Source organism: Protopterus annectens, chromosome 1.part0 (assembly GCF_019279795.1).
Source record: "Protopterus annectens isolate FY-2018-M chromosome 1.part0, PAN1.0, whole genome shotgun sequence".
Taxonomy (NCBI): Eukaryota; Metazoa; Chordata; order Ceratodontiformes; family Protopteridae; genus Protopterus; species Protopterus annectens.
In genome coordinates this window covers 1,409,430,618-1,409,446,688 of record NC_056725.1, presented here as the reverse complement: position 1 = coordinate 1,409,446,688, position 16,071 = coordinate 1,409,430,618, and the positions used below count along the sequence as shown (strand labels likewise).

General features: G+C 40.6%; 1 protein-coding gene across 1 annotated transcript in view; it reads left to right on the top strand.

Moving 5' to 3' along the window:
* LOC122798433 (HHIP-like protein 1) overlaps window positions 1–16,071 on the top strand; it is an 861,110-nt gene that overhangs the window by 713,461 nt on the left and 131,578 nt on the right. Inside the window, exon 4 of the mRNA XM_044067362.1 lies at window positions 8,742–9,070. Coding sequence (XP_043923297.1) covers window positions 8,742–9,070 — 329 coding nt within the window. The remainder of the gene's footprint in view (window positions 1–8,741; window positions 9,071–16,071) is intronic.

Here is a 16,071-nt window from a genome sequence, read left to right as displayed (position 1 = left end):
ACATAGACCCATTAAACAAGCACCGGCAAAAAGCACACCTAAATACACAAAAACACTCGGAGTCTCTAAATAAAAATCTGCAAAAGCAACAGAGACCTCCAAAGCAGATATCCAAGCAACCTCCACCCCCAACACAAATCATGAAACACATACTTCACAAAACCAGTGTGCCATGCATTCACAGCCCTTAAGGCAAAATAACATACCCAACACACTAGTAATAGGTGACTCTATAGTCTGGCACACTGATGTCCCACTCACTAGGCTGAATGATAAGAAGGTTACTGTTAGCTGCCTGTCGGGTGCCAGGATCTGCCACATAACACAAGCACTCAGGTCACTCCAGAACAAGTACAAATATGACTCTGTCATTGTCCATGTTGGTGTGAATGACATGAGCCATACCTCCCTGGACTACATGAAAAGAGACATGGAAGAGCTCTCTGATCTTGTAGCCCAGGCCGGTATGACCCTGACCCTGAGTAGTATCCTGCCCTCACCAAGAATGATACCACAGTATAAAAAAAAAAATTATCAAGTTCAACAATTGGCTAAATTTCTGGTGTCATTCAAAGGGGATCCAGTGTCTGTCTGCCTGGGATGACATGCTCGGCAAGCCACGCTGCTTCGCTAGAGACGGCTTGCACCTGTCACCCTTAGGCTTTTGAATACTGGCCAAGGCTCTTGCCACCCCCATAGTGCCTTTTTTAAGCAAGGCTCAAAAGACAAACCCACCACCATAAATAGCACAAGTAACGAAAATCTGAGGGTAATGCTACTCAATGCCAGAAGTCTAAACTTCAAAATGCACGCACTCGAGGCACTCCTCAGTATGGAGAAAATTGATATATGTGCAGTAACAGAAACCTGGTTTAAGGCTCCAGAGAGCACCCCAGCACTATCAGCCTACAACTCATATCATACATTTCGGCCACAGAACCCGGACCAAAATACAAAAGGTGGGGGCGTATCCATATTCATCAAGGATACCCACACCTCCAGGTTAGTGGCACAGCACGATGCTTCAGAGATCATCCATGTGCAACTAACAACTGGCAAAACTGCAATTCAAATTGTAGCTTGCTACAGATCACCCACCATGTCCCAGGACCCCGATTCCACATTTCTGGAAACACTGGGAAATATAAAGGTCCTACCAAACACCCTAATATTGGGTGATTTCAATTACCCAAACATTAATTGGGAGAACTACTCAAGTACTAACTCCCTTGCCCAACATGTCCTAGAATTTATAAACTCAAACGCCCTGGATCAATTGGTCAACACTCCCACCACAGGTGACAACATATTGGACCTGGTCATCACCAACATGGGTGACCGGTGCTCCACACCAGAGGTCAACCCCTCACTGGTTAGATCTGACCATAAACAAATCACTTTGGATATCCACATTCCGCCCCCACCCCCGAACAAGGAAACCACCATGAAAAACTTTTCAAAAGCAAACGTCACATTACTTAAGACCGAGGTGGAAAGTTTCAAAGCCCCCATGCTAAAGGATAACATTGTCCGAGCTGCAAAATCCTTTACTAATGCATTCTACGGGCACCTACAAGAATGCATGGATCATGCTATCCCAAGCAAAACCAAGACTCACTCCTCCAAGAAAAGGAAACCAGTCTGGTGGACTCCTGCCATAAACAAGCTATACAATAGAAGGAGGAAACTAGTACAGAAAAGAGTAAATCTCAAGAAGGGAAGACATTCCTGATCAGTAACAGCAAGAAACTATGATCTCTCATAAAATCATCCAAGGCGAGTTTTGAAAGAAAAATTGCCAAGGACTCCAAAGATAACCACAAGGCATTATTTAGCTTTGTCAAGAATTTAAGTGGCAATGCTCAGATCTTCTCAGAGTTAGTGCAGAATGGTACAAAATACACTGAACTGGCCAATATTGCCAACATCCTGGCAGACAGGTTCAGCGTAAACTTCACCCCCCTCTCACCCCCAAAGGGCCCATAACAAACCAGAAGAATATAGAGCTCCTGAAATCATAGACACTCAGGTTAAAACAGCCCACTCCAAAGCCAAAAATACAGCATCAATGGGACCAGATGGTGTCCCAGGCTGCATCCTACATGAGCTCAAAGACGAACTAACCCCTCACCTAAGCACACTGTTCAAACTCAGCCTCTCCACAGGTTACGTACCCATAGAGTGGCGCACAGCAATGGCTATTCCGCTCCACAAAGGTGGAGCCACAACAGACCCCAGGAACTATTGCCCTATAAGCCTGACTAGCTTGGTCTGCAAGGCTATGGAGCGCATCATCATGGAACTTATTAACAGAGACATTGGGAACCTTCAAACACTGGACCCTACCCAGTTTGGCTTTGTTAAGGGCAGATCATGCCTCCTAAACCTGGTGGACTTCTTTGAGACAGTTATCAAGGCTATAAAAGAGGGAAAGGTGGTACACACAGCCTACCTAGACCTTGCAAAGGCCTTTGACATCATTCTCCATTCCAGTATTATAGACAAGCTACCAGCCTGAACATAAACCCCTACATCACAAAATGGGTTGCCAACTGGCTCACGGACAGAACCCACATGGTAAGAGTTGCGGGAGCTAGGTCTGACTCTAAACCGGTTACAAATGGCATTCCCCAGGGCTCAGTCCTAGGACACCTTCTGTTTGGCATATACTTCTCAGAGGTACAGGCAAGCACAGGAGGACTATGGCTGATCAAGTTCGCAGAAGACTGCAAACTAGGGGCTATAATTGACTCTCTGGCTGACACAGACATCCTCCAAAAGGGTCTCACTGAGACGGACACCTGGTGTCAAAATCATGGCCTCAAGCTAAATGCCAAAAAGTGCATAGTCATCCCCTTTGAAAAAAACAAAGTACCCACAAACTACCACATAGGTGGTAGTCCTCTAAATACGGAAGATGTAATAAGGGATCTGGGGACCTAGTACATAGTAAACTCTCTTTTGATAATCACATTGCCAAAGTGGTTAGAAAATCCTTCTACGTGGCACACCTTATCACAAAAGGGTTCGCATCCAGTACAAAGAGGTCATTGTGCCCCTCTACTCATCTCTAGACCCATCATAGAGTACAATGCCCCATTTGGGAGGTATCTTACAAGACACCTGCAACAACTGGAAAGACCATAGAAGTACCTCACCAAGAAGATCACTGGCCTCAAACAGATGCCCTATGCAGCTCGACTGAAGAATCTCCAGCTGTACTCGGTTGCATACTGCCTACTCAGAGGTGATCTCTGCCTGACATGCAAGACCATGTCCAACCCAGAACTGATTGACATGCTCCATCTAAAGAAAAGCTTATCCCCTCGAGCCACATGCTCTAGGGATCTAAACCTCACCACAACAATAAATAGGATGTGCTGGAGGGATAGATTCCTGTCACAGAGACTTCCCATGCTTTGGAACAAGATTACAATCTACATTAGGCAGAGCTCCTCACTAACACTCTTCAAGAGAAACCTTGACAAGTGGATGGGAAACAAAGTTTACCTTGGGGATCACTTCAGTGCCTCTGCTGGACAGAGGCACAGGGAACTAATCTAAGGGGGCGGCGAAAGCCAACACATTCTGGCTAGGCTTATAAATGCCTTTGGGCAGATAGCCTAGTACCTACCTATGAACCTATATTTAATGTGGTGACAAGGTTTAGGTCCCTACAGCGTGTAGCTCAGAGGGATTGGGATTTCTTTAGGTGGAGCATGTCCAACAGCTCTGGGTTTGACATAGCTTTGTATGTTAGGCAGAGATCGCCTCTGAGTAGGTGATATGCGACAGAGTAAAGCTGGAGTTTTTTGAGACGGTCTGCGTAGGGCATCTGTTTGAGGCCAGTAATCCTCTTTGTGAGGTATTTCTGTGAACTTTCCAGTTGTTGCAGATGTCTTGTGAGGTACATACCAAAAGGGGTGTTGTATTCTATAATGGATCTATTGAGTGATGCGTAGAGGGGAACAATGACCTCTTTTTTCCTGGATGAGAAACCTTTTATGATGAGGTGTGCCACATAGAAGGATTTCCTGACTACTGGCGATGTGATTATCAAAGGAGAAACTACTGTCCACCTGTGTCCCAAGGTCTCTTATCACACTTTTGGTGTTAAGTAGACTACCACCTATGTGGTAGTTCAGGGGTACAGAGTTTTTACCAAAAGGGATGACAATGCACTTTTTGGCATTGAGCTTGAGGCCATGGCTTTGGCACCAGGCATCTGTCTCAGTGAGGCCCTTTTGTAGGATGTCCACATCGTTAGGAGTTTTGATTATGGCTCCTAGTTTGCAGTCTTCTGTGAACTTTGTTAGCCAAAGACCTTCTGTGTTGGCCTGCTCTTCAGAGAAGTAGATACCAAACAGGAGAGGACCCAGGACTGAACCCTGTGGTACTCCACTTGTCACTGGTCTGAAGTTAGATTTAGAGTCTGCTACTTTCACAGTGTGGGTTCTATCAGTGAGCCAGCTGGCAGCCCATCTTGTGACATAGAGATTTATACATAGTTTAGTGAGTTTATCTATAATTCCAGAGTTGGAGGATGGTGTTGAAAGCCTTGGCGAGATCTAGATAGGCTGTGTGAACCACCTTACCCTCATCTACGGCTTTGGTGACCACTTCAAAGAAGTCTATCAGGTTTAGGAGACATGATCTCCCTTTTACAAACCCGAACTGGGTAGGGTCCAGAGTTTGGAGATTACCAATGTCATTGTTTATAAGTTCCATGATGATACGTTCCATAGCCTTGCAGACCAGGCTCATCAGGCTAATGGTGCAGTAGTTCCCGGGGTCCATGGTAGCTCCCCCTTTGTGGATTGGGATAATCATTGCTGTGTGCCATTCAGTGGGCACAAAGCCTGAGGTGAGGCTATAATTGAACATGGTACTTAGGTAGGGCGCCAGTTTGTTCTGTAGTTCATGTAGAACGCAGCCTGGGATGTTGTTAGGTCCCATGGATGCTGTGTTCTTGGCTTTGAGAGTGTGTTTTTTACCTGTGCAGCCGTGATTACAGGAACTTTGCATTCTTCCGGTATAGAGATGGGCCCTTTAGAGGGTGAGAGAGGGATAAAGTTAGCACTGAACCTATCTGCCAGGATGTTGGCAGTATCAGTTGGTTCTGTATATTTAATGCCATTGTGCTGTAACTCAGAGCAGATCTGAGTGTTGTCGTTGAGATTCTTGACATAGCTATAGAATGCTCTGTGGTTGTCTTTAGAATCAGTGGCAATTTTGTTTTCATAACTAGCTTTGGAGGCATTTTCAAACTTTTAAAAGTTCGATCATATGGTGTTGACCATATGACGTTCAAACTTTTAAAAGTTTGATTATGTAATATAGACGCTATCTTGAGAGACAGCTGGAGAGGGGTAAAGTTAGAGCTATATTTATCAGTCAATAGGTTCACTATATCTTCAGTCTTAGTGTGTAGGATGCATCATTCATAATCAGCCCAGAACATTGCTGCATTGTGCTTTTGAGATTACGAACATAACTAAAAATGCCTTGTGATTGTGTTTGGCTTGGGCGGCTATGTTAGTTTCAAACATGGCTTTGGTGGATTTTATTAAGCTCCTGAGCTGTTTGTGTATTTCAGTGGCAAGTGATCTACATATACAAGTATGCATAAATTACCTCTCTCACTCACAGTTAGTAAAGGTGTAATGTTATAGCACAGGTAATCATGCATATAACGATGAAACAAAATTAATGTAAATTAGTTTTCCATTTCTCTTATAGTGGTACATCCCCAAAGTGGAATTATATCAGTAGGGATTTTGGGCACAGCTCTCCACATTGGGTAGTTCTGAATGTGTATGTATAGAACCATAAATATTACCATTATAATTATAATTTTATGGTGGTAATTAGTAGTCAAGACAGCACACACTGTACTGTGCTAGGGGAAAATATTTGCATTTATCAGTGAAATACAAGGTGAACAAATGGCAAGTCATTCAACATTAACCTAAATGATAAAAAATGTTTGTAAATATCTCTGCAGCATACCTCTCAATCTCTTAGTGCAAGAAGTATGGACAAAACCTAAAATGATGTGGGGACAAAGGCCAAAACTAGGGACAGATTTTAAATACTGCTCTTATGGTAGAAAGTTGTTAGAATAACAGGATTTGGGTTAGCATGCAGTTTCTGAAGTATATGAAGTCTGAAACTCAAATGGATGTCATTATTTAATGGTTTCAGTCTCCAGTGATTTGCCAGAAAACCTCAAATTTAATGGGCTGTTGAGGTATGTAGTCAAAAATTAGACCACTGGGTAGTAGCCATGTAGCATCTGAATAAATGAGATGTGGGATTTACGAAAACTGTAAAACTACAGAATGCTTCAAAGGTATTCAGCATTATGCTAACAGTATGCATCTGCTGTATATCATTATCAAAGGATTATGATAACTATATTATTATAGGGTCACAGCTTAGAAACAGAACATAAATGCTTAAGTATACAGTAGTGAAATGAATGAATAATGTTGCTTCTGTGTTCTGAGTTAATGTGGGTGTTACTTGTCCTCTTTTCTCCTTCTGCAATATTTCTGTCTTCTCTGTACCTTTTAACTGAATACAAGTGATTTTTCTCTTAAGCACCTTCTCTTCTGTTCAAAAAGAAGACTGAATACTGTTCACATACACCAGGCCACACCAGTACATTTACAGCAGGGTCCCCAAATTATAATATTGTGATGTTATATAGGGCTGCTGCATTGTTCACTTAATGCCATTACAGGAAAGTTGTTCCTGATATTATTGTCAGTTTCCTTATGATATTAGTGACAGTGCAGTGTCCTAATACTGATCCCCGGCTTAACAACCTTGCAAAATAGTGATTACATGGTTAGCTGACTATTGTCTCTCTGTAATTTGTTTAATTGTAAATCCCCTGCTGTTCTCTCAGCTAACTTTAGTCTGATACTCCTCCCTCCTCAAGTAATACTACACTTAAATGGTCATCAGAATATTGTAGCTAGCTGAATGTGGAAAACTCCCTTTTAGGTTCATATTTTTTGGCTTTGCTTTCCTCCTGCACTAACTGCACTCTGACGGAAATAGGACAGACTTGTACATTCAAAGCATGTGTCAGACCACTGCTTCTTGTATTTGTATAGTAATGTTTACCACTGAAAGTTTAACAGAGAAGTAAGTCCTTACGTTGTGGAAAACTCCAAGTGAGGTGCACATCTAAACACTGATTACCACCCACGACCTAGAATGCATTCTTGTTAAGCTCCCTTCCCTCTCCAATTCCACAGCCACCCCCTTGTCATTACTTTTATAATTACTTTTTTCTCCCACCCCTACACACAAACTACTCCCTTCTTAAAGGCATACACGGCTTTCACCGTTCTTGCACAAAACTGCTTCAGCAATTAACTTATTAGTTATCTCATCTCCTCTCTCTCGCTCTTTCTCTCTCTCTGTCCTTACTTTAGCTCTCCCCATTATCTGTTTCATCCATAACTTCCTGCTGCCACCCTCTACACCCCAAAATTCCATCATGCAACCCAATTTATCTCCATTACACAGCATGGTACTAACATAATTGATATTATTAGCTCTGTCACTGCTTACACAAATAATATCTTTCCACAACCATACCCTCTATCATAATATGTCATCCCCTTCTTCACATAAATGTCCTCTTCTCAATTCTCCATAACTGTCAGCCTATAATAACTTATCCATAATGCTATTCACTTTTAAATGGCACTCCCCCATCCAGTAGAACTGCAAGGTACTGTGCTTTCTGAATTCACAGTTAATTTCTAATTACAACTCTCTTTTTTGACATCTAAATTTAAAGGCCCTCCTTTTCCATTTAGATTACACTACTAACTCAGAGTGAAGCTCCATCAACGGTATCTGAATCTGCTAACATTATCTGATGGAAAATGCATAGATTTATATTCTCTAATGGATTTGGCTTCATTGTCTGAGTTTTCAAAAATGTGTCTGATTTTTAATTCATAGGGTATTAAAACAAACTTAAAGATAATTTGCCCCAGCAGACCTCCCCGCATGTACATTTTATTTATATTAAATCTGAAATGCTCCACATGTAATAAATACTTTATCTCTGTGGAATTTTCAGTAGGACTGTGACTTGTTGCCATATGGAAGATATATGCCAGCTGCACTGCATAGTCTCATATCTAATAATAAATTGTGTTTTAAGAACATGGTGAAATGATTACTTTGTACATAATCACTATACTTTACATGACTTTAATATTTGTGTTTTATTTGTAAAATTGCGCATTTTGTTAGTTGAAAATAGTGTTTGTCTGATGTATTCCAAGTACAAATAAATACAATGAAAATGCCTACATGATGAATTTGAGGTAGTTTTGGAAATGTAAAAATGAAGAATTTCAGATTATTTTTCTTCAACATTTGCAATTACTTTGGGGTGTCCTCTAAAAATGATGAGCCACTTTTAATGAATCTGTACAAAGAAAGGATGAGAAAAATGAAAGAAAAGAGTATTCATGTAAATTGAGATGTACCTTGTGATATACAGTTCAAATTACGCTGCTCCCTGCATGTCTAACATGGGTAGCACACATCTGACGTCACTGAATCAGGAAGTGCATGAAAACAGAGAATTGTAATACACATCTGAGATGTAACACACTTACTAGGGAAAACTAGATAGTAAATATTGAGTGATTTTCACTGAATAAGTAAACTGTGAAACAGGAGAATAATTCTAGTATTTTTCATAGGTCTTCCTTGCTGGGCAAAGTTCTGCGTATTGATGTGGAAGACAATGATGATGCCCCACCTTACCGTATACCTGCTGACAACCCCTTTGTAAAAGAACCCAAAGCTCAACCAGAAGTCTATGCATATGGCATCCGCAACATATGGCGATGTTCCATTGACCGGGGTGATCCCAAGACCAAGAAGGGACGTGGGCGAATGTTCTGTGGAGATGTGGGCCAGAACAGATTTGAGGAAGTGGACATTATAGAAAAGGGAGGCAATTATGGATGGAGAGCAAAGGAAGGCTTCTCGTGCTATGATAAGAAGCTGTGCCTTAATTCTTCACTGAGTAAGGAGAACACATTCTAACATTTTGCCAAAAAAAATCATGTAAATATTTTATACCTTTTTTTTTTACTTTCAGTGAGTGCTGTTCACTCTGTTTATCACAATAGTTAGTATCAGGCTTCAAACTTCTCTGCTTCTGGTGCTGTGCTTTTTTGTTATTAGCAATTATGTATTTAGTGTATTTTCTCTGCTTACTGTATTAGGTAAGTTCCTAAATGGCTGTGTTCTCAAGCAGTGTGATTAGACCCAGTATAATTGTCTGACCTGTTTCACATCCCTATCAGTACCCAGAAATTATTAACCCCATCATTTGACTCATTGGATTGATCACAGAATTATTTAAATCCATTTCAGCAAAGCATTGTTAGGTGTGAGGTAACACAGATGCTGAACTATGGGCAGAATGAGCCCTTCTCAGGCATTAACAAAGAGTGGCACCTTGCTTTTTTAGCAATTACTCAGATGGACAGAAGAAATGTTTCAGTAAGAGGCCTGCCTATGTGTGTAAATTAATGCCAGTGACTGCCAAGCAAAAGGTTTGGTTGCATAACTCATATGCAGCTTTAGACATTGCCTGACTGTGCAGATTAAAGGCCGGTTTGCATAGCTGTTGTTGTGTATCACTATTTGTTTGAGGGATTGTCCTAGATGATATGGTATGCATGATATTAATGGTCACATACACATCTCTAGGCATAAGAAGGAAAAATGGGACAGGAGAACAATGTGGACAGAGGTATTTTCTGCAGTGTACTTTGTGAGAGTCGGGGACACAGTAACATGGGGGGATATTGCAGTTTAAGGCTAGCAAGCTGAAGGTGGATAAGTATTAGTGGTACTAAGGTCCTTCAATATCATCATCCTCATCATTCACTTCTAGAATTCAAGTAGTTTTCTACAATACAATAAAACTTTCTTTTTTACATTTCTTTACAGCCACAAGAAACCATATATACTTTGAACTTCACTATTTCTCCCATTGCATCTTCATTATCTCCACTTCAAATTTCATTCCTTTTTACTTCAAATGTTCTACTTTCCCTTTACTTGCTTCATGTTGGCCTCCTTACCCTCTTCCTCTACTTCACTGTGACCTCCTATCTGTACCACATGTTCTGTCCCTGCTATTTATTTGACCTAATTCTCACATAGCTCTTCTTGTACTTTTCTCTTCATTTCCCTACTCCATAACTGCATCCTTGTATAACACTTAATTTATTCACCCTGGCATCTATCTGTACTCATTTCTCTATCATCTTGCTATCTTATATTTTGTCCTTCCCCCATAAACATCATTCCCGCTGTCCTAATAATGCAGTACTTCTAAGTTCTACTCCTCTCTTTCTAGCCTTAGCAAACAAGGCACCTATGTATCATCTCTTCATCTCCTGCATACCTTTTCCCAGGCTTCTATGACTCCCCTCCACAATCTGTACAACTCAATATAGGCCCCATCACGTTTAGCTATTGCTGGTTCCTTCCTCCTCACATTCCAGAACTTACTTTCCAGCCCTACCTTCATTGCACTATCCCCAACCCCCATCCCATGTCAATCTACTTTTATGTATTTATGTATTTTTGTATGTTATATCTAACACTCACTGTGATATATCCCCTGCTACTAATCATAGTACAAATGTCGGGATCCATCATTATTCCCTAATCATTGTTGGGTTCAAACTCTGGAGGCATTAACTGTTTGGTATTTATAGACATCTGAATGTTTTCAATGCACTGGTCAGTTCAACATATTTACATCTAGCTACACTTTTAGTGACCCTTGGAAACTCCCAGAATTCCTCTGCTTATCATTTATCACATGCTTACCTACTCATCCCCATGGTGCATTTTGCTTCACAGCAAAGGAAATGCAGTTGCTTCCTACGACACCCTGCTTTAATTGTCGACCTTCTGAATTTATTCACTGCTGTTCCTCCTGTTCCTCCATGATCTACTTATTTAGGGAGCCAGTCAGCTTGCCAATGGTAATCTCACCAGGTGCTTATACTACATATCCAAATGACTGAAAACCACTTTCAGAGATCATCGAGTTTCTTCTTTTCCCAAATGTTGAGTGACCATGGAGTTTGTATACATAAATTGAGGGTGGTAGTTTTTTCTAGCTATGGAGAAAAGGTTAGGGTGCTGCACCTGGAAAAAAATGCAATAAAAGTTTGTTTGTTTATTGCTGAAAGTGGTTTTCAGTGATTTAGATTCACAGTATCACCACTCGCTGAGATTGCCATCAGTGAGTCTACAGGAATATAGTATTTACTCGTCAGTATCATCTGTGAGCCCCTTCCTTCCTTCTTTCCTGACTTGTTGCTTATCATGTAACACCATCTTTGTTTCTTCACAGACATTTTAAATATCCCCATATTACTGCTCACTACATTTAACATTTATATCTGGTTACTGCTCATTTAATCTAATATTCCACATTCCTTGCAAACACTGCCAATATGCCCTTATGCATAAAATTACTATCCTACCCCACTAAACTTTACTCCGCTTTTGTAATTAACATGGAGGAAGGTAGAACATGTAAACATTGGATAATAGTATACATGTGACCCATTTAGGAGAATACTAATGGGTAAGATAATACATGTACATCTGGACTTAAGTTGAAGGCTGTTTATTTCTCTGTCTTAATATACAAAATACATATACGTACATATAGAGACAGATATGGATATAGATATATCTAGACATACATATAGATATACTGGCCAGCATACAGAAACATGTTCATAGGAGGTTACTAGGCTAGCGGCCCTAGAGCCTTTACAAGCCTAGCTATGTAAATTGAAAGTATCCCCAATTGTTCTTTTTTGAGTTGTTAAGAACAGAGCAGGCCTGTGATTGGCAGTTCATAGGCTCAAATTGACAGCTGTGGGATTTGAACCCATGCCTCCAGAAAGACTGGAACCTAAATCCAGCACCTTAGACTGCTCAGTCACACTACCTGTAAAGGTGATTTTAAGCCTAGCCAACAACCCAAGGTTAGAATAAAACCCTGTACTTTGTGTCTATGAGGTGAAGACATTAACCATTATGTGAAACCCACCCCCAACACCAGCTCATGGACAGGGGTAACAGACCTACTCTGTTCTGTTAACTACCCACGTCAGAGATATTATACTGTATTGCTGGAATCCATCAATAATCCAGAACGACACTTAAAATATTCCCTGACTGCAAAGTTCGATTGGATTTGCTTTATAAAAAATAACAATATAACATTTATTTAGACTGGCAGATATTAATATAAAAACAATGTCTGTACTGATTTGATTCACCATAAGAAGGGAGACAGTCACCAGGATTCAATGGCTCCTTACAGACTATGTAAATCCACATATCCTGATAGTCTTCAAGGAATCTAAGGTTCAGTAAGGATCACAAAAAAGAGATTGCACTATTTTGTGTGCAGATGGCATATGCAGGTTATCCTAGGGATGTGCCTCATGGTAAGTCAGAGTATAGAGTCATTGAGAAACATTTTCATCAGCATGGCTGCCCTGATATATTATGTGAGCGTAACTGTCAAGGAACATATCAGTAAATTTCAGTGTGCGCAATGTTATCTGATAGGAGCATTTCAAAAACTGGCACACAGATATCAACAGAGTACAATCAGTGCTTAGTACAATGATTATCTGTTTCGCTGCAGGAATACATACATTTTCAACAAAGCCATGTACAGGGTCTGTGATTTCATGAAACAGAGTGATGCTGTGCAGTAGGTCAAAGATGAACTCCTGATGGGATGTAAACAGATGTTCAAGTTATAAATGCCTCTGTATCTCATTCATTCACAAATAAATACTAAGCTAGTTGCCCTTATGGACCATTGTAAACCTAGTTAATTTCCCTTTTAAAGGTGAGAATCAAACCCTGTACTTTGCAAATGTGAGCTGAACAGCTTAACCATTATACCAACCAAAATCCAACTTTTTAACTGTGCATTTGACCTTTGTGCAACAGCCGATTTCCTGTTTTGGTTATTGTGTCAGAACTCTGGGTATTATGTTATTTCATCTTAAAACTGATATTTTCTAACTTATTATACCAAAAAACACAGTATCAAGAACTGCGAGATGCAACACCAAGATTCATGATGTAACTTTTCTATTGCCTTTACTCCAAGAAACACAATATACATGCATTATGTAGTTGAATTTCTATAAGACCTGAGAGACAGCTTTCAAGATCAAAACTGGGCAAACAAGGCTATCAGATACTGATAAAGTGTAAAATTCCAAAACATTATCCTTAAAACAAGCATGCACTTGTCGTACCTGTTCAGGCTAACAACTGCAAATACTATCAAAACCATAAACCTAGTCTACTGTTATAACATCAGATCTTAAAGCAATGCTTTAGTCCTTGAAAGGGATGGTTTTAAGAACGTTAAATGTCATGTAAGATAAATTACATAAAAATTAAAATTTCACCCTTAATTCAAAATGCATTTTTTTTTTTTTTGCTTTTAAACCTTTACAGACAATCTAAATAGAATTTCTATCTTAATGTTCCAGTACCTTTCCCTAAAAACTTCACTGGAAAATATTGATGTCAGGGACATAGCCTTTATTTAGAGAGGAAGAAAATAAGCCAAATTGGTCTGCAGTGTAATTTTGTAAAATTGGTCAGTTCTTAATTGTTTAAAGAGTTTGTTGTATGAAAGTAGTCTCCAACCCAGCATTGTTTTTGCCCTCAACATGGTACTACTGCTGCCCTAGTCAGTTATACCAGCAATGTACCCCAGCTAACCTAGTCTCTGCTCTTCTCTAAGTTTTATCAAAGGCATTTGACACAGTCTCATACTAAAAGCTACTAGATAACTCTCCATACCTCTCAACTGTCCAGATTTTAACAGAATGTCATGATTTTCACCTTATATTTTTGGTCTGTTCCTCACAAAATCGTGGTTGTTTGGCAAATCACTGGTAAGTCATTGAGGACTGAAGTCTGAAAGTATTGGCAGACAGTTGAGTTTCAGACTTCATATCCTTTAGAAAATTTGTGCTAATGCAAAACCTATTATTCTATCAACTTTCTAAGTTTGCAAGAGCAGTATTTAACAAGTGTCCCTATTTTGGGTTTTTTGTCCCCCCCCCCCATTATTTGTGGCTTTGTCCAGATTTCTTGCTCTAAGAGGTTGAGAGCTATAACTCTCCTCTCTCAGACTTGTTGATTCATCTCCTGTTTTCACAGTTATGTTTCAAATGCATCACAGGCAGTCCGTTGTAAAAGTAACATATCATGCTTTCCTCTATTGTCAGTCTGTGTCTCCTAAGACTCAGTCCTTGGACCTTTATTGTTCAGCTTATTCATAAATAACCTCCACTTAGCAAGTAAGCATACCTCCACAGCACAATATCATATGCTGAAAACTCTACCTTGATATGATATGTCCAAACTGTAGAAATATTACAAGAACATGCATAAGAATCATTTTATTGCATTGTGTCATAGCTAAACAAAAATTAGCTTATCTTAAACCCTAAGTAAACCAAATTAATTTTATGTACTCCAAGCAATTAACTCTTGGGCTCATAGTTCATAGGTTCATAGGTTCATACTAGGCTATCTGCCCTAGGGCATTTATAAGCCTAGCCAGAGTGTGTTTGGCTTTTGCCACCCATTTTAAATTAATTTTGCTATGCCCTTTTCCGAGGTTAGTATACTGTGCCTCTGTCTAACAGTGACACAAAAGTGATACCCGGGGTAAACCTACGATCCCCCATCCACTCATCAAGATTCCTCTTGAAGAGAGTCAATGAGGGACTCTGCCTAACCTGGACTGGGATTTTATTCCAGAGTGAAGGGAGCCTCTGGGTTATGAATCTGTCCCTCCAGCATGTCCTATTTATTTCAGTGCTGAGGTTCAAGTCTCTCGAGCGCGTAGCTCAATGGGATTTGGATTTTCTGAGGTGCAGCATGTCCATTAATTCCAGGTTGGACATGGCTTTATACGTCAGGCACAGATCACCTCTGACCAGGTGGTATGCCACTGAGTAGAGCTGGAGTTTCTTTAACCGGGCAGCATATGGCATCTGTTTGAGCCCTTTGATCCTCTTGGTGAGGTACTTTTGGGGTCTTTCCAGTTGCTGCAGGTGTCTGGTAAGGTACATCCCAAAAGAGGCATTGTACTCAATTATGGGCCTGATGAGGGATGAGTAAAGAGGCACGATGACCTCCCCTGATCTAGATGTGAATCCCTTCATGATTAGGTGGGCTATATAAAATGTTTTTCTAACCACTTTGGCCACGTGGTTGTCAAATGAGAGATTGCTATCAGCTTGGGTCCCCAGGTCCCTAATTACTTCTTCCATACTTAATGGATTACCACCTATGTGGTAATTTGTGGGCACTTTGTTTTTGCCAAAGGGGATGACTATACACTTTTTGGCATTTAGCTTGAGGCCATGGCACCAGTTGTCTGTTTCTATGAGGCCCTTTTGGAGGATGCTTGTGTCGGCTGGAGAGTCGATTATAGCGCCCAGTTTGCAGTCTTCTGCAAACTTGGTCAGCCACAGTCCTTCCATGTTGGCCTGTACCTCCGAGAAATATATACCGAACAGGAGAGGTCCCAGGACTGAGCCTTGTGGGACGCCACTTGTAACTGGTTTGGAGTCTGCCATGGCTCCAGCAATTCTAACCATGTGGGTTCTGTCCTTGAGCCAGTTTGCAACCCATCTAGTGACATAGGGGTTTATATTTAAGCTGGTGAGCTTATCTATAATGCCCGAGTGGGGTATCATATCGAAGGCTTTTGTGAGGTCCAGGTAGGCTGTGTGGACCACCTTCCCCTCGTCAATGGCCTTGGTGACTGTTTCAAAGAAATCGACCAGGTTTAAGAGGCAGGATCTGCCCTTAACAAAGCCGAACTGGGTAGGATCCAGTGTCTGTAGGTCCCCAATATCTTTTTTTATGAGGTCCATGATGATCCTTTCCATAGCTTTGCAGACCAAGCTGGTCAGGCTTATGGAG